Raw genomic sequence first — 20,536 nt, 5'->3', positions numbered from 1 at the left:
ATGATCTGGGAACTAAGTGGGTAAGTAAGGGGATCTGTGGGATCTTGGAAGGCTTACTCTGGAATGTTATGGATCTCGTAATCAACTAGTAAAGTCACTGCTGTAGTGCTGAGAAAAATACAGCTAAAAAAAAACGGATTTAATCCACAGAAAATGTGTAAATTCCTAGATGTGTGTCTAGGTCAAAAACAGTGTCATGTGAGTAGGACCTGAGCAGGGAACATTCTTGTGATTTGATTTTCCACACAAAAAATAAGCCTATAAACACTCAGAAAATCATGACATGCTTTGTAACACTGTATAGTTCACAAAGTCTACAGGCTGCATGAGTTGTTGTAATGTATGTTTATCTTAATCTTTTTCTTCCTCTTTTCCTCCTCTACCCAACTCTAATTCTTTTATTTTAGTTTTGTTGATTTTTAGTTTAGTTTTTTTTATGTCTCATTTTCACATCTTATAATATATTTAAATTATATATAAATATATATTAATATAAAAAAATTGTGTATATATATATATATATATATATATATATATATATATATATATTTACATAGTAGATTCCTTCCTATTTCCATGAGGCAATCGGATGTTCTCTGGATCAGCGGTCTCTGTTATCTTTACTTTAAAGCCTTAATACCCAGTTATATTCTGTGCTTTTAGAAAAGCATCCAGCTTTTTTTAAAGCAATCTATAGTAGTTGCTGAAACTACTTCCTGAGGGAGCCTAATCAACATTTTCACGGACCTTACAGTGAAGAATCCATTCCTTATCAGGAGCTTAAACTTCTTTTCCTCCAGACGCAAACAGTGCCCTCTTGTTCTTAGTAATATTCTCAAAGTAAATAATTGGGAAGAGAGTTCTCTATATGGACCATTATTATATTTATACAGATGATCATATCCCTCCTTAAACATCTCTTCTCAAGGGAGAATAGATTCAGTTCAGCTAATCTCTCCTCATAGCTGAGTTTCCCCATTCCTTTTTGTGAACTGGTACCCAGAACTGGTATGCATATTCCAGATGTGGTCTGACCAATGCTTTGTACAGGGGCAGGATTATGTCTCCATCTGCAGTCTATTCCTCTTTTAATACAAGAAAGTATTTTGCTAGTTTTTGATATTGCAGCTTGGCATTGCATGCTGTTATTAAATCTATGATCTACCAGAACCCTCAGATTGTTTACCATTCCTGACTCCCCCAAATGTATTACCCCTAGACAGTATGAAGCATTCAAGTTTTTAACCCCTAATATCTATATTAAATGTAAATTGCCACTTGGCTACCCAATCAACCAGTACATCCAGGTCTGCTTGTAGATTATAGAAATTTTGTATGGACCTAATTCTATTATTCCCGAACTCTATATCATTTATAAAGATGTTAAACCGTAAAGGTCTCAACACTGAACCCTGGGGTACACCACTAATAACCTTAGATCATTCAGAGTATGAATCATTACATACAACTCTCTGTATGCGGTCTTTAAGCCAGTTCTCTATCCATTTACAGATTGACTTTTAAAAACCTATTGACCCTAACTTGCATATTAACCATCTGTGGGGTACTGTGTCAAATGATTTAGTCCAAAGTCCAAATACACTAAATCAACTACTACTCCACTGTCCATCTGTTTACTTACTTCCTTATAAAAAGAGAGTAAATTTGTTTGACAACAAGTCTTTCTTGAAGCCATGCTGACTATCACTTATAAATATTATTTTCTAGCAGAAAATGCTCTTTATAGTTCTATATCAAACTCTCTAGGACCTTTACAACTATGGACATTTTTTAACCGGTCTGTAGTTACTTGATAATTACTTTTCTCCCTTTTTGAAGATAGGAACCACATTGGCTTTACGCCAATCCATTGGTACCATGCCAGTGATTAAAGACTCTCTAAAAATTGGAAATAATGGCGTTAAAATAACTAAGTTTAGGACTTTGAGGACACATGGATGTAATCCATCAGGTCCTGGTGCTTTGTCAACCTTAATTTGCCCAACTGTTTCTCATTTTGACATTGCTATTATGAATTTGAACTTGAGCTCTGCCATTTTTCTTTGTGTACACAAAGCTAATAAAATGTTTAGTAAATCCGCCTTTTTTTTATCCCCAGTTACCAACCCAGAGACATCCTTTAAGCGGCCTACATGCTCAGATCTGATCCATTTGCTATGAAATATATATATATATATATATATATATATATATATATATATATATATATTATATATATATATAAAAATGGGGGGTTTGCCTTACTTTCCTTTGCAATCTGTCTTTCGTTTTGAAGTTTTTCACATTTTATCTCCTTTTTACATCTTTTGTATATTCTTTATAGTTTTCAAACAATTAAGGTGATCCTTTATTTTTATATTTTTGGAATGCCCTTTTCTTGTTCTTTATGGCTTTTGTAGCATCAGCTGTGAACAACATATGTCTCCCAGTTCAAGTCACAGGGGGCCGCCTTTAATAATGGAAAATTTGCTCTCTTAAAATTAAATATTTTTATCTTTCCTGTTTTTGCTTCCTGTGTACAGCTTACATTAAAGGAAATTATAATATGGTTACTGCTACCCAGATTCTCTTTTATATGCACATTTGTTATAAGCTCTGCATTGTTAGAAAGAACTAGGTCCAGCAGAGTGGCTTTCTAGTTGGGGCTTCTATAAACTGTACCATAAAATTATCTTGTATTAAAGTCATAAATTTCCTTCCTTTTGCTGTCCCTGTAGAGCTATTACTCCAGTCAATGTCAGGGTAGTTAAAATCTCCTATTAAAACATTTCCAGGTTTTGTCTCTTTTTCTATCTATGCTAGTAGTTGATTTTCTATTTTTTCCTCAGCACTGGGGTGCCTATAGCAGGCTCCAATAAATAATTGTGTATCATGCAACCCCACATTCAACTCCACCCATTATGCCTCAACCTCACCACTTGCTCCATCATCAATTTCTTCTTTCACATTCACTTTCAGATCACTTCTCACATAAAGACAGACAACACGACATTTTCATTTTACTCTGTCTTTACTAAAGAGAGTAAACCAGGAATTTTGACAGTCCAGTCATTTGAAGAACAAAGCTAGGATTTAGCAATACCAACTAAGACATAATGCTCTTCATTCATTAAGGCTTCCAATTCCCCTCGTTTGTATGCCAGACTTCTAGCATTGGCAAACAGGCTATTTAAGCCATTGCTGCATTTACCAGCACTGTTTGCCAAATCTTCTGTTTTTCTGTACAAATAGTACTGCACAATCCAATGTTTGTGTGTAACATGGGACGTTGCTTAACCTCCCTAGCGGTAACCCTGTGTGTGTCTCGGAGTGGAAAAAAAGTTGCTAAAAGCAGTAACCCCGAGTCAAGATCAGGGTAGGTAATCCTATAGAAATAATAGTAAATACAGCGCTTACCTGATCCGTCTTCTTCTCTCTTCCTCCAGCTGGCTTCTGCACCCAATGAGTGACCGGAGAGTTCCCGGTGACGTTGGTGCGTGTGTACGTTGCCGGTGGGGCAGGGCGGGAAATTCAAATTTGAAAATAATTGTATTGAATGCAATACATTGGATTTTTATGTGTAAAAGCAGTACATTGTTTTCAAGAACATTTATTTTACAGTATATATATTAGTATGAGTATAATGTGTATTTTTAATTTAAATTTTTTTTTTTTAATATATTTTAATATATTTTTTAATTTATTCAATTTATTGTTTTTACATGATTTTGTGTTTCAAACTTTATTATACTCATACTATTATAATATACTGTAAAATAAATTTTCATGAAAAACAATGTACTGCTTTTAGACATATAAACCCGGAAAGAAATGAACCACTAGGGAGGTTAATTCCCCATCAAAGAGTAATATGCACCACAAAACATATCCAATGCTTTTAGAGCATATTACCCTGGGGAACAATTTTGAACAAATTTTTTGATGACTTAAATTTTTAAGCCTATTTACACTAAAATAGGTATGCTGATTCTGAAAGTGCAGTTAGTTTTCTTCTATCACGTCAGGTTTTTTCTCTACTGCTTATAATAATGTGATTACTGTAGCGTGGATTTGTATAGGCTATTCATTTACATGCAAGACAGTAACGTCAGAGGTTGTGCGCTGCTCTATGTAGTGAATAGGCAACATTTATTTTTCCACACACATATTTCCTTTTTTTCAGATCATGTCTGGATCTGCTGTTTCTCATCATAGGTGCCTAAACAACCCTGAATAATTTTGGTAAATCTGTGGCAGTTTCACCATTCCCAGTCAAAGGGCGAACATCAGCACATTTGTAGAGCAAGCCTATTTGGCATATTTCAAATTTAAATTTGGTGATCAAGATAAGTCTTGGACCCCTCATAAGGTGTGAAAACAGTGTGTTGAGGATTTATGGATGTGGACAAAGGGAACACGTGATAAGATGCCATTTGGTATACCTGTGGTTTGGCGAGAGCCAGGAGATTATTTCAATGACTGTTACTTTTGTATAGTGAAAACTTCAGGATATAACAAAGGAAATAAATGTAACATAGAGTATCCTAGTCTACCATCGGCTATATGCCCGGTGGCTCATTCAGATGAAATCCCAGTGCTGGTTTTCGTTACACTACAGTCTCTTGAAGAACATGAATATGGTGGTGAACTAGGTGATAATAATGAAGGGTTTGAAATTGAAGAGGACTCTGTTTATAAGGGATTTGATCAGCATGAGTTGAGTGATTTGGCATGTGATTTGGGACTATAGAAGAAGGCTTCACAACTCCTAGCATCAAGACTGCGTGAGAAAAACTTACTTGAAAAAGGAACAAAGGTATTGTACTTTCGAACCAGAGAAATTGCATTTCTGCAGTACATTAGAATTGACGATGGCTTTGTGTATTGTCATAACATACCTGGTTTAATGGAGGAATTGGGAATTTGAATCTATAACTTAACTGAATGGCGACTATTCATTGATAGCTCGAAGTAGAGCTTAAAGTGAGTCCGCCTTCACAATGGCAATATATTTGGGTCAGCCCCAAATGGCCCTTCAGTTTCTCTTTGTGAAGAATATTCAGACATAAAGAAAGTCATTGAGTTGTTGCAATACCACCAACAAAATTGGGTCATCTGTGTTGACCTTAAAATGGTATGCTTCCTTCTTGGTCAGCGATGCAAATACACCAAGTATCCATTATCTGTGCATGTGGCACAGCAGAACTTGTGAGAGGCATTGGGTAGAAAGGAACTGCCCGCAAACCAGGTGAAACCAAACATTCTACATGAGCCATTTATTGATAGAAAAAATATTATATTCCCGCCTCTGCACATGAAACTGGGTCTGATGAAGCACTTTGTTAAAGTTTTGCAAACTGAAGGAGACAGTTTCAAGTACCTCATTTTGGCATTTCCTAGCCTTTCATTTGAAAAAATAATAGTCCACAGATTCGGCAGCTCACCAAAGATGAACATTTCATTAGGACAATGTCAGAATTTGAAAAGAATGCTTGGCTATCATTCAAAGCTATTCTCAAGGACTTTCTTGCAAACACACAAGCAAATAATTACGCAGAAATTGTCTAGAAACTCTTGCAGAGCTACAAAATGCTTGGTTGCAATACGTGCATCAAGGTGCATTTTCTGCATAGCCATCTTTCTAACTTCCCGGAAAACCTAGGTTCAATCATTGATGAGTATCATGCGCTCCATTGGTATCTGTGACACTGCTCTCTCTTGGTTTGCTTCCTATCTGTCTGACCGCTCCTTTCAAGTTTCTTTCAATGGTAACTCCTCCTCACCCACTCATCAGGGTAGATGGGATGTACATATGATGGCTGACTATTGTTGGAGCATCCGGCGGGATTGTCCTAACACTGAACACTCACAGGAAAAGCTATAAGCTTAAATTTTTACCTTAACCGCTTACGTGATTAATTTTCAAAAGTTTTACCATAAAAAAAAGTCAGAGTAACAATAAATCCTTTGTATGAACAAATGTGAAAGAAATTTAAATAAACAGTACATTCAAGTTATTATTTCTTTATTTTTTCATTGTATGTAAAATGTGTATGTTTTTTAACAAAAATAGAGGATACCCTGTATAGTACAAACTGCATGTCATTTCTGGATTCACCACCCAAAAATTAGTAAAAGACAAGTGTAAGACTCAACAAAAAATGCATTCCCCAGTGTTATCTAACTTTAATAAGTTAATCCTTCAGCTGACAGAAGGGCTTCCAGCTGTGCTCGCTCCATCATAAAAAATCTGTGTTGACATTATTAAAGGGTTTATTTCTTGTCCAAGAACTGACAGTCAACAGTTCTGGCACTGATTAGTACTGGGAACTTGCTTGAGATACTGAGCCCAGGGGTCATTGAAGTATTGGAAACATACTGAAAAACATATACGCCTCTAACAAAGGACATACAGATACAAACTATAGGTAGCCACTTCTAATGAATTTCTCTGGCTTTAATTTAGTCTTGGATTCCTACGTAAAGCCCAATATGTACATTTTTATTGCTGTCTGTTAAAAGCTTTGCCAAATGTTCTCTCTATTTCATTTGTCAGACGAAATAAGTAAGTAGAATTCTCTCCAATAAGGGCACATATAGCAGTTAAATGTTGTTCTAGATTTTATTAATTCCCCTCTATCCAAGGGTTACAAAAATTACAGACTTTGGCATAAAGTGGAAAGACCACTGGCTACATGTGTTATATATATGCAAATGTTGGTTGTTTGGGTCCATTTTTCTAAGCATCTTTCTTTTAAAGTTGTAAAGGTCGCTCTTCTTAGAGCAATACTCAGAGAGATTTTATTTTACCTTCTGCCCTAGTGATCAGGTGTCAGACAGCAAAAATTTAGCGTCCTTCCTCAATTTACCGAAAACTAGAAACCATTTTAGCTGGGGTTCCACATCCATGAACATGCCTATTGGGTTTTACACATTATTGCTTTGAATTTGATACTAACATCATGTATAATGATGTTTACTTTTTATCGTTGTAGTTTAACAGTAGCAGTCTAACTGAAATTGAACCTTAAAGCTGACTTGCAATATGCTCACAAAAAGACATAGCTACGCATTTGCTTGAAAATGTTCAACCAGATAGAATATACTGACCTTTCCTCTGTTCTCCCACCATCCTGTTTTGACACCAGGTATAAAAAGAAATATTAGATATATTTGCATATAGAACAGCATTTAACTTACTCTCCTTTCTATTCCATCCAGTGTTGGTGCTTGGTATTTTCTCTCTATTATAGTCCTCCTACTAGAGAATAAAATCTTTGTTAAAATGAATTACGCAGATAAGGCCACAGACTTAAAACTATAATATATACTGCTAAAGCCTTTCCACACTATTCTATAGACCACAAAAACCAGCTGATACGTCTCGTTTTTATAGGGACGTTCACAAAATAGCCACTGTGCACACTCGATTTAGGGATATAAATTCACACAATTAACAGGTCTTTGGCCCTAATTCATCAATAAAATCTACGCTCGCTGGTCGCGCGTACTTTCGCGCTTCCAGCGAGCCGGTTTTCCGTGGTCCGGATTCGAGTGCGCTCGTACACTCACCTTCTCACTGCCAGCCGGATTCCTGCCTTGATAATAATGAGCAATAGGGGGCGCGAATCTGCCAATTAAGGCATGCTCAAACTTAAGCGCACAGGTGATAGAAATTCACTTGCAATTAGCACTTGCGCAGTCTGTCAAAATTGGCTGTTTTTTTTTTGACATTTGGACACTTGGACTTGGACATTGATCAATTGGTCATTATCATTGATCAATATGATCCTTTAGATAGGTACACCAGTAAACAGATCTTTTAAATAGTTAAAAAAAATAAAATAAATAAAATGGGGTGACGGCGTACGATTTCGGATCGTGAATACGAATGCGTGAGCGAGCGTCCGATTCTGCTTGATGAATTAGGGCCTTTGTCCTAACATATTCTACTATAAAGTAACAGTAAAAAAAATCTGAGAAGGGTTTAAATGCCATTTTTAAACATGTTAAAATCCATTATTTTACAATGAGAAATATTATTCACAAGTGTAATACGTTTAAGACATTCAGTTGTCAATCTACGCAGGAGTGGATGTCTCAGCAAATGTCTCCCAAGATCTTTCTCTGCTAGAAACCTACATGTTGACCCCCATGCAGGCTACTTGTTTGCATGTTTCTGAAAAACTGGCAGAAACAGACTTAAGGGTGGCAGACTTAAGACTTGTGCTTACAGCCTGACACTGTTTGTTTGAGAACACCAGTTTAGCATCACAGTCCTAAAAGGACAAGGTGAACAGTGGTAAACCTTATGCTACCTTCAACATCATCCAGTTTGACCGGTTTGGCTCTAGATCAGTGATGGTCTGAGGGAAGTTTATCCCTGGAGGGTTGCACAGATCTCCACTCAAACATTTGCCTTTTGTTGGGTACCATGATGAAATTCTTAGACCTTTTACACTGGTGTAGGGGAGCCTAAGTTCCTCTTGGTGCAGGACAATGCCTGGCCCCATGTGGCCAGTGTGTGCAGGCAGTTCCTGCATCCTCCCGAGTACACTAATGAGCGATCAATCAGGAAGTACCGATTTACTTTCTGATGGAGGGGAGCACAGCTGGGTGCCATTTGCTTGTCTGTCCCGTCCTCTCTCCACTACAGCACAAAGCTGTGTGTACAATGCTTATTCATTCATCCGCCACTAGAAAGATCAATATTTTTTTTACAGCTACAGTGCTCTGGTGTCTTTATGGGGCTTTATGGGGATTTTAAATATGGTCTCCACTGCAGGTGATAGAAGACCATTGGGGAGACATAGGCCTCTGTTCTCATTTGCTTACATTTTTAAAAGCTGTCTCTGGAAATAATAGCTTTGTCAATCTGATGTTCTGTGAACCAAGTACTGTAGCCAAGAACAATTATTTCTGCCCAAAGTTCAACAAGCTAAAATAAAATAAAAAATTGCATATTTCCATTGAACTTAACCAAAGTATCACATGTCAATATCAAAAAAGTGCCATTACCTGACTGTATTTAACAGATATAGTGTTGTAGTGAAAGCGGTCACATCTGAGGTATACTGAATTGTTTCCTGGATTTGTGGGAAGCAGATGCCACTAAGCTGTAATATATGTATATTTATTTCCAGAAAGTTACATTCTTTTTGTTATTAAATTCCATTGTTGTTTATTGTGGAGTGAATGTTGCTGTAGTTCTTAAAGGCTTGATAGAGGTGGGTGTTTAATGCTTAGTATTTACAAATCTATAAGATTTTGGGCCTATTGTATTCAGTTTTTTTTAGAAAGGTTTGTTGTGTCCTAAATGTAGTTGGAGGTTGCACTAATTGAAAGTTCTAGTATTTTTTCACTAAAGCAATTGTATCAAATGCTTTCAATATTTTTTACTTTATTGTATTTTGTAATTTTTTTTTTATATGTCTTCTACAGGAGAAAGATGTGGATGCTAATGCTGGCAGTCAGCTTTTTTTACACATTTAGTGATGCAAAAGAAGTGTGTAATGGAACCAAATGTGAAACTTTAGTAAATGGGATCTGTGAACCCCTACACTGGTCTAATTTTGAAAGCTGTGAAAATGTCAATTTGAGCAACAATAACATTGTGACTATTATACCAACTTCAAATTATAAATTGCTCGAAAAACTAGATTTGTCTCACAATAGACTGGCACATCTCCCAGAAAAATTCCTATCTACTGCAATTGCTTTGAAAGAAATTAACCTGGGGAACAATATTCTCGAAGAGTTGCCAGAAAACTTTCTAAGCAATTCTTCCAAACTGCAAATGCTAAAACTTGAAGGAAATCGTATAACTAAAATTCCAACAAGTGTTTTTCATTCCAGTCTCCTTAACTTAAGTGTAGATTGCACATGTGATTTGGCTAGAAGTATAGTTCAGCAACTAAATACAAACTCAACAGACCAATCAAAGCCTTTTGTGATATGCACAACATCTTCCATTACATCAAAGTTTGAAAAAGTTGAAGAGTTCTTTGCAAGAAACTGTGGTTCACAAAGCTTTTTGGTTTTATACATTGTGCTGCCTACAGTAGCTTTAGGTGTTATAGTTGGTGGAGTGGCTCTGTACCTTTGGAAGAAGAATAACAGCTCAGCTAATATTGTAAGCAAGACAAGTACAGAAAAGTCCCCTTCTCATGGACAACCACGCTACATGACACGAAATATGGATGTTGCAGCATCAACCTTAAACCAAAATCCAGGACAAAACTATGAAAATGTTTTTGTTGGTCACTTTCAAACGAACAAGACAAAACCTCATGAATATTTAACTGAACAAAGCAGATCAGGAGCACCAATGTAAGTATTGTGAATTGTTTGCATTACATAGCTGTCAACATCAAGTTTAGAGTGCTATAAAAGAGAGAATGTTAAAGAAAACATATTTTGCAGAATTTGAGAAACTATTTCTGAATGAAAAGAAAGGTAATATATGAATAGCTCCTATAATTTCATGTGATATTTACATAAGCAATTAAAATAAAATACACTTTTTATGGGAAAAATTGTTTAAACAATAATGGGTATTTAGGGAAAAAGTATGTGGGCCTTAAGAATATAAACAACTTTATTAGTCATTACAGACCGTATTCGAAACAATGGGCCTGATATATTAAAGCTCTCCAAGGCTGGAGAATATATACCGTATTTTTCGCCGTATAAGACGCTCCGGAATATAAGACGCACCCAATTTTAAAGGAGGAAAATCTAGAAAAAAAAGATTCTGAAAGATTATTCCCCTTCTGATCACTCATGTGCCATTCATACCGGTATTCCCCTTCTGATCACTCATGTGCCATTCAAATTCCCTTTCTGATCACTCTGTGCCTTTCAAATTCCCTTTCTGATCACTCTGTGTCATTCAAATTCCCCTTCTGATCACTCTGTGCTTTTTTTCCACTGTACGGCAGTTAGGACAGGGAACAGCAGGTGGCGCTGTGCCGGCTTCTTTCGCTCTGCACTACAGACAGGAGAAGACACACGCTGCTCAGAGAGGAGAAGAGACACACGCTGCATGCAGCCAGCGAGGAGAAGAGACACGCAGGATCGGGTATTGGGTGAGTATATTATTTTAATTATTTTATAACACATTTGTCATATAGGACGCACTAACTTTTCCCCCCCCCCAGTTTTGGGGAAGAAAAAGTGCGTCTTATACGGCAAAAAATACGGTAGTTTCATCAGTGAATCTGTGTGATCTAGCAAACCTGGAATGGATTTCCTAAAAGTCATTTGTTAGCAAATCACCAAGATTCACTGATGAAACCGTATCTTCTCCAGCCTTGGAGAGCTTTAATAAATCTTGTCCAATGAGGCAGCTATTTCAGTGACATCCTGTGTGTTGCATAGTTTTGGTTACCTGCTTTCTACATAATTTTGGTGTCGAGTTTTGTGTATGGGCAATGGAAAGAGATTTAAGAAGGCATTAGAAAACATAAAAGGTTGAAAAATGTTTTTAGTGACTTGGGGTTCACATAGTAAGGTAAATATTTTTTCTAAAATAGCTGCTAGTGATACCTCCTTTCTAAAATAGCCTCAATGATTTTGACTATTAACTTTAAGCAATATATTTTGGCACTTTTAAGAAAGAGTATAATGCCTAGCTAAAGCAAATTATATTGTATTTATATATACATTGTTGATGTAAAAAAAAGGCTTAAAGCTAAACAGATAATAATCTTAATAGAAAATCTTAACTTTTCAGTGCGTCAAATGAACTTTGCTAATGTTTATCTCTAGCAGTCAGTATCTATTGCTGTTAGATGTCTTACATTACAGACAGGTCATCATTCTCCTCAGGACTGCTAGTCAAGTTATGTTGTAACACAACTTGTACTCACATCTACTAAGTCTTGTTTTTCTTTTAAAGTAGCAATTACATTCATTCTTTTTAATTTATTTAAACAGTTACAGGAATCTATCTGTATCTGCAGTATAAAGGAGTATTTAATAAAAATAGCCATTAGATTTAAAACTGGTAATGGATATAGAGAACCTCTTTATATAATGGATAGAGAAATATCTATTTCCCTACTGCTACCGCATTTCTACCAAGATCAACTGTACTTTCTTTAAATGTTCTTAGCCTGAAAATGCAGCCACCACATCTAAGGACTGTAAGCCAGGACAATAGAAAAACAAACCCCTTATGAGTTTTGGCAAAAAAAATTATAATACAAGTATAATTAAAATGTGTTTTAGTCATTTGGCTTTAACTTGCAAGATTTTTTTATAGCCTGTGACTAAATAATCATTTTTGTTTTGCCCACAGTGAACCAACCATGGAAGAAGATATCTATTTGGAGAGTGATGTAAATGAAGGTGATCAACCCATTTATAGCAACACCCAAGGAGTATATTACAACTATTGTGATCATGGTAATATCCATATAAACAAAGAAGAAGATGATGTTTATATTTTACCTGACCAGTGAAAAATAGTTTATCCATAACATTCTATATTATATTCATAACATTTTCGCATTTGGAGGAATCTTGACAGCTTGTTGTATTCTTTCTGGTTCAAGGAGTTAAAAGACTAAACTTGTTTGTTATTTTTCATGTTATAATTGTTGATTTTATATTTGATTTTTTATTAGTAAATGTATAATATCAATGAAGATATGATTTCCTAAATGTGCTTATTATATTGTAAGCAGACAATAATACTGCAGTTGCAAATTTGTATGTCACAAAATATTTGCCCCATAGCATGTCAAAGCAGTGACAGTCAATTTCATTTTACTGCACACAAACTCAAAAGGAGTTAAATTTAAAGATGACAAGTCAAAAAATTTGAGCAAAAAAAAAAAAAAAAGATATATCTATATCTTATCTATATCTTACTATCCAAGATATTTTTCTGATGCTTTAATAGTCTTTACAGCTGATCAATTTAAAGTTAAATGTACATAATGGTCCTAGAAATATTTCTAGAAATATACCATATAACTATTTTTTTGTTTATTTTACTTTTTAAAAAACAGTGGTATGACCCTCATGGCCTTTGTTGTACTTCCCCTCTGTACTCCACATCATGGAACAAATGTGCAGGGGTGTAAGATTAGGTTTCATAGTCATGCATCCTAGTCTCTGATTCTCCCAGGGCAGGGCTCTTGTTTCCACCATCTTCATTGTATGTAACACCTGCTTTTTTTATCCAGCCTTCATACAAAAATTCTTAGCGTTGACGTTACTAAAATCTGATCTTACATATGATAGTAAACTAATCTTTGTGATTCTGTGAGCAAGATTCATGCATACATGCAGTAAACTTTTGTTAGGGTAGTACACATCTTTTATGCTGTAAATAGTAACTACAGATATTTATATTAGAATATTGTTGTGCTGTAAAAGCAGAACTCTAGATAATAAATAACCCATTTGAATCCATAGCTCCTGAAAGTACAGCTTTAAATAGAAAGTACATGTTTATTAGATCCTTTTAAAATACCTTTCAGAATTTTGGTAATGTAAAACAGGACTGGGACCTCTGTCAGATATTTATTGCTAACCAGGTTCATCTTCAGATGTGGTTTTAATCATTTTCTACTCTGTAAAACTAAGTAAGTGGATCAAAAAGTCAGAAGAATTTCTCTAGCTCCTGCTGTAATAAGGCCACTTTTCTGAAATGATGAACAGATTAGTTTTTATAGCTAGGTGTACTGTAGAAGTGTAGCTGTCAACACGGGGTTTTCAGAAGGGAAGTCTAAGGAGTATGGTCAGATAGAAGGTGCACCATAATTTATATTACTATACGTGAAAATGCACTTTTGCACATATTTCCAATTTATTATCAAGTAAGTACAGAATGTCTATAAATATCCCATTGAGTTTTTCACTAATATGAACTATTTTCTATATATTCTGCAAACCATAGTTACTGAATGTTGGATTTCTTGAATAGCACTCTCAAGTATCATGGACTCTGTTAGAGTAAATAAGTAAATAGGTCATAAATAGGAGAAGCATCACAGAAGGTTTAAAAACAGGACCCTTAATTTACTGGAATCCTATGTTATGCCATTGCTAGGGTCCACAAAGAAAATGTAACAAAAAATAGATATGTAATATATGTTGGTTTTAAACTTTATATGTAATACATTTATATATACAGTTGTGTGTTGGTACTCAAAATACATTTAAAACTACATTAAATTTATTAACATTAATGTAGTAAAAAAGCTAGCCTTAAAGATTCTCTTAATTTGAAAAGCCAAAAGAACAAGCTGAGACTCTTGCTTAAAGGGTGACTTAAATTTAATTTAAACATTGTACAGAGTTTGAAATAGGCAGTTTATGCAAAGAAACTCAAAAATATCTTGGAATTTAAGAAAAAATATTTGATGACATGTATTTCAATGATTCATGGGCAATAAAATAAAATCTCTAAAAGACCTAATTTCTGATACTAACAGCATCTGAAGTCAGTAGTGTACCTACTTTTCTCCCAGTACAGTATTTCTATTCATACTCTTTGTTGATATAAAGATAAAAAAGTCAAATGTTTCTTGTTTTTTTTTTTTTTTTTTTTTAATATGCCAACCTAACCTATAGGCACTGTATATACATATACTGAAAGACCAAAATGCTGATTCAAGTTCAAATAGTGCCTCCAATAATATTACTACTGAATGGAGAACAAAATCCTAATCCTTTACAGTTTGAATTGTTTGTCTCCTACACCACTTTTGTTTGGACCACCCTGAAGGCTCAGTGCTCGCCTCTATGCCTCCATGTTTACAAGGTACAGTATGCTACTGCAGTTTGAATCCTTTTGGATTCATATATTCTGTTTGTTCTGGTTATCTTTTCTCCCTTTTACTTTTTTGTGCCTTTTACTTGGTATTTTTGTTTTTTTTTCCTTTTTGAGGTTTCACAGGCTAACCTTACAAAAAGTTTGCAAAGCACTGCAATGTGCTATTTACCACAGCATGCAAACATTTTCCAACGATGGTTCTCAACATTCTATCCTTGAATGTTAAAGGACTTAACAGCCCTTTTAAACGTAGAGCATTATGGGATGACGCTGGCAAATTGAAATGCGACATATTATGCCTACAAGAAACACATTTCAATGTAGCAAATACTCCACAATTGTCCAATAACAAATTTTCTCATATCTTCCACTCAAGACTTACTCAAAAAAAAAGTTTGAATCGCTGTCAGTGCAAATGTATCATTTTCTTTAATCCATACGGAATCGAATCAACAAGGCAGATATATCATTTTAGTAGCCTCAATCAATAATGTTTTACGAAAAATTTTGAATATCTATGCTCCCAATGACCAGCCAATCACTTTTATTAAAAAAGTTTTTAAAAAAGCAAGAAAACTACAACAAGGATCTTTACTTATATGTGGAGACTTTAACTGTATCCCGAACTTAGACCTTGATACATCCAACAAGAAAGTCAATTCAAGACCTACCTTGTTCAGAAGAATGCCTACATTCTTCTGAACAAGACTACACTTTTTATTCTAAACCATACCAATCCTATTCATGAATCGATCTACTTTTATTAGATAAATGGTCTCTTCAAATGGTTAAAAGTGCTGTCATCCACAACATTACATGGTCTGACCATGCTCCAGTAGTACTGTCCATACAGGAAGAACTGGAGACAAATCCAACTCGGCTCTAGAGAATTAATACCTCTCTTTTCGCAAACCAGGAGACCAGCAAATACATCCTAACTTGTCTTAAAGAGTTCTTTGATATCAATAACACTCCTACAACAACCATTTTGTGGTGCTCCCATAAAGCCTATATGAGAGGTATTCTTTTACAAATAGCCTCTAGGGAGAAAAAGAAAAGAACCAAACATTTAGATTTGCTATTGGGAAAAATTAGGTCATTAGAACTATTACACTAACTAAGTCCCAAATTAATGCCTCAATCTCGGAAGAACTTTTCAAATGTAGAACTGGATTAAGACTCCTGTTGATTTCCAAACAGGAAAAATTGTATAGAATATTAAAATCAAGATACTATAGTCAAGCCAACAAATCTGGTAAGCTATTAGCTAACCAATGAAAATCTAAAGCGGCCAAAAACATAATAGCCCACGTTCTCCACCCCTTTACTAAAACTTACTAAAGCTAGGTCGTCCAACCGACAAGACATTGCGAATGCATTTAAAGATTACTATTTTTCTTTGTAAAATTTGAAGGACGACCCTAATACTTTACAACCTACAAATCTCCACATAGAAGAATTTTTAAATAATCATGCAAACTACCCACTTTGTCGTCACAACAACTTAAGGAGCTTAACCAACCTTTTATTTCTCAAGGTATTGAGTCAGTAATTTCTTCTCTATCTTTAAATAAGTCACCAGGAATAGACGGTTTCTCCTCTGAATATTACAAAACATATAAACAGATATTGTCCCCCTATCTGGTAAATATTTAAAACCAAGCTATGCAGAAGGGTACTTTCCCTAAAGAGATGTTAAAAGCGATCATAATTACAATTCCTAAGCCAGAAAAGTACCCATCTCTAGTTCAAAACTAAAGACGAATCTCATTATTAAATAATGATGTCAAAATCTATTCCAAAATTATTGCACAAAGTCTTCCTAATATCACACCTCTACTTATTAACAAAGATCAAATTGGGTTTGTAAAAGGTAGATAGGCCTCAGCTGGGACTCGACGTATGTTAAATTTAATCAAATATTGATTTTCCTTTACTGTTTACCTGCAAGGTCATTTCACATTTACCATTATCTGGTCTGCAAATAAACTAAAAGGGACATTTACCCATTAACCTATACACATGTGTGTGATCTCCTGGTTAATCACCATCAAGATTCCCTCAAACAGAGCTCTCCTTTCTGAAGGCTGACACTATGCTTTTGGATTCAATAGGTCAACTCTATCCACCGTTATGGCATTATATACCACACCAACAGCATATGTATTCACATCCAGCATGCTTTCACCAGAATTTTTAGTCACCAACGGAAAAAGACAGGGATGCCCGTTTTTCCCAATCCTCTTATCTTTAGCGATAGAACCTTTGGCTCAGAAAATCAGATTGAAAAACAATATAAAGGGGGTGACTATTAATAAAATATCCCATGTCATTGGATTGTTCGCAGATGATATTATTTTAACACTTACCAACCCAACTGAATCCATTGAAGCACTGCTGCAAACTATCTCATAATTACTAATATTACTAAATTCTAAGATAAACTAGTCAAAATGCAACATTTTAAATATTGGGATCCCTCTAAAGACACAAAAGACTATAGCTGAAAAATTCCCCTTTACTCAGGTTCGGAATGCTCTCCATTATCTAGGAATAAAACTATTGTACCCTAACGTTGACACCTACAAATACAACTTTTCACCCCTACTTAAAACAATACAAGACAAACTAAAAGTTAAGTACTATTGAACTCTCTTGGATAGGCAGAATATCTGCTTTCAAAATGTCTCTTTTACCTAAAATTTTACATTTATTTAGAACTTATAGTTCTCCCTACACAATTTTTCATACCTATTCAAAACTCATTGAATTACTTTATTTGGAATTACAAAAGGCCAGAGAAAGGTAGGGGGTGTGGGACTACCGTTGATCCAAGACTATTACTTTGCCTCTCTATTAGATCAGCTGGAGAAATGCCTTTTTCTTAACACCCAAACAAGATGGCTAAATATAGAAACTTCCATCTTAAATGGAGATGATTACTTGGCTTATTTAATAGCAATTTCCCTTACATCTAAAATTAAAATCCCAAATCTATACTCAATGGAAGCTATGGTATTAGCCTGAAAAAAAACTAATCAAGTTATCTGATTCCTTAGAGGACTCACTTCCTCTTCAAATCCCCTATTAGATCATACGAATATCTAATTAACAATTTGAATATATCATCATAGGCACATAAAGGATATAATTATATGCATAATCTCCATACCTTTTCTTCTTTAGCGGATAAATATTTGTTTTACAACATTTGTTAAAATCCTCTTCGTTCCCTACCATTAAGGTACCTTCCAAATTCTGGCATCGTTGTCAAGGTACTATATCCCACAAGCGGAGTATCTCTATTTATTATATTATAACCTTTTACAGTCCAAAGACAAATGGCAGAGACTCCCAATTTTTTCTATATGGGAGAAATACCTGCAGTGTACAATGACTTTACCTAAATGGAAAGCTGCCGTTATTTCTATGATCTTCTTTACGAAGTGCTTATCCTACTGGTACTGTTACCAAAAAATGATTTTAAGATGGTACAGAACCCCTTATAGATTGGCAAAATTTACCCCTAACTACTTTCCATTATGTTGGCGAGGGTGCAGGGACATTGGTACATATATACATATGTTCTGGGAATTAGAAATCTCCAATTTGTTACAGAAAATTATCGGTAGCACCTTCAATATCGCCCCTGAACTCGCGATATTAAATATAGGAATAGATCATTTCCCTAGCTCCCACAGGGTGGTAATTTCTCATATTTTAATTGCTGTGAGACTAATAGTGAGTAAATGGAAGCAAAACATTACCATTTCAGTTTTAGAAGTGATAGAGAGTCAACCAACAATACTGTCATGAAAAAGCCTTTGCATATAGTAATTCAACTTCTAAAAAGTTTTATTATCAATGGCGCATATGGTCTACTATTTCTAATGTAGTTGGATGAAGTCCTTTAACCCACCCTATATTGCTTAAATACATATTCTTACTTTAATGTGAAACTTAAATTAAATATTTGATACAATGTTTCCGAATGTGAACCTCTTTTTGTTGTTGTTACCTTTTTTCTTTTCTTTCTTACATTTTGTTTAACATGTTTTCTTTTGTATCTGTTTTATTATTTTATTTTATTGTACTGTTTTATTGTTACTGTTATTGTACTGTTTAAAAAAGTAAAAACCTTTAATAAAAAAAGAATTGCTAACCAATAAAGACCATCATTTTCAAACAGGCACAAAAACATTGCAGCAACAGCTGAAGCTAACAATAATTAATATTACAAAAAGTCACATCAATGCATACCATACAAGCAAACTTATTTAATTAACCCCCCCACAAATCAGTCCAGGTAAAATAGTAAAAATGCAAATGCTTATGTTTTTACATACATTTAAATCTATTTTTACATTTACACACAAGTGAAATCACTAAATGTTCCTTGATACATGTTTTTTAACATCTTTGGCAACAATAATTTTTCCATATATTTGATTTGACTATAATTTAATGTGAATCAGATCCAAAAACATTTTTTTTAACATTCATACCACTGTGTGATGAGATGACATATTATAATGTAATAATTAGTACATATACAGCTTGATATGAGTTAGTTTGAAGGGTTGCAACCGAACAAAAACATATCAAAACAACTGCAGCAAATCAAACTATAAATGAACCAATTTTCTGAATTAGTATAATGTAACATAAAACTTTAGCACGTACCAAGAAAAAAAGATCAAGCACTAAAGATTTAAATTGGCCTCTAATGGACTGTAGGTGCACACAGAACAGGGACCAGGTGAGCGCTAATTGATTGCTATGACAGCACAGACCCACCTCAATTGGACAGCTGAAAATCATTCCCCCTAATTAGCGAATTCGCGACCCCAACTGCTCTTGTCTGAGCTGTAATCTGGCAGGCGACCGTACTAGCACTCAGCACTAGCTCGCGGTAATGCGCCTTGCCCAGTAGAGCGAATATGCGTATGGTGAGCTTGAGCGTATTCGCTTTATAAATCATGACCTTTATGTCACCAGAGGAGCATATGCACAAGAGTGCAGATGATGGGTAGTCAGTAACTTGCTAGCGGACAGGATTCATGCAAATATACAAAAATAAATATATAAATTCATTGTTCAAAGGTAGGTCTTTGCTTATAATATGAAGTGCTTTCCAGGGGGCTCTATGTGCTGTCCAAAAGCAGGTTATTGTGTTGTCTAAAGAAAATGTAAGGATGTACAGTGGTTACAGAAGGAAATACTGGCATGTATTTGCTCTTGGGACTAGGTCCGTTTAAATACCTGTAGAACCTGTGAAACTAAGTGACAAGACTACTCCGTTTATTACATGGCAGCTAAGTCCTGGAACCTAAGGCACACATGTGCTGTTTTTTCCGAGGCTTTTACCTCACTCCACCCCACTCCCATCATTGATTGGCACTGATTCTAATGACATCATATCAAGACTGCACATATCAAGTGTTGTCATTTTTATCACACAAGACCTGTTCAGCTGTTCAGGAGACACATTTTATTAAGTATATGACCTCTAACAATCTATCCTTGCAGTGAATCTATCACTGAAGTGCTCATCAGAAAGTTTTGGTGGGCACTGTGACCCCTGAATGTCAGTCAGGTGGGAGGGGGAGGCAAAAGACGAAGGGCCTAATTTATTAAAGCTCTCCAAGACTAGAGATCATGGACTATCATGGGAGAACCTGGGTGATCCAACAAACCTGGAATAAACCTGGTCCAGGATTGAACACATTTGCTAACAAACTGCAAAAT

The 20,536-nt window shown here is 35.1% G+C and overlaps 1 protein-coding gene across 1 annotated transcript in view; it reads left to right on the top strand.

Annotated features, from left to right (window-relative positions):
• Positions 1–18,958, top strand: part of LRRC25 (leucine rich repeat containing 25) — a 34,620-nt gene extending 15,662 nt beyond the window's left edge. The window contains exons 2-3 of the mRNA XM_072405027.1: positions 9,442–10,329; positions 12,302–18,958. Of these exons, the coding sequence (XP_072261128.1) occupies positions 9,449–10,329; positions 12,302–12,464 (1,044 nt within the window). The 5' untranslated portion in view covers positions 9,442–9,448 and the 3' untranslated portion in view covers positions 12,465–18,958. The remainder of the gene's footprint in view (positions 1–9,441; positions 10,330–12,301) is intronic.
• Positions 18,959–20,536: the final 1,578 nt, after the last annotated feature.

Source organism: Pyxicephalus adspersus, chromosome 3 (assembly GCF_032062135.1).
Source record: "Pyxicephalus adspersus chromosome 3, UCB_Pads_2.0, whole genome shotgun sequence".
NCBI lineage: Eukaryota > Metazoa > Chordata > Amphibia > Anura > Pyxicephalidae > Pyxicephalus > Pyxicephalus adspersus.
Note: the sequence above shows the minus strand (reverse complement) of the source record. Positions and strands in the feature narration are given on the sequence as shown.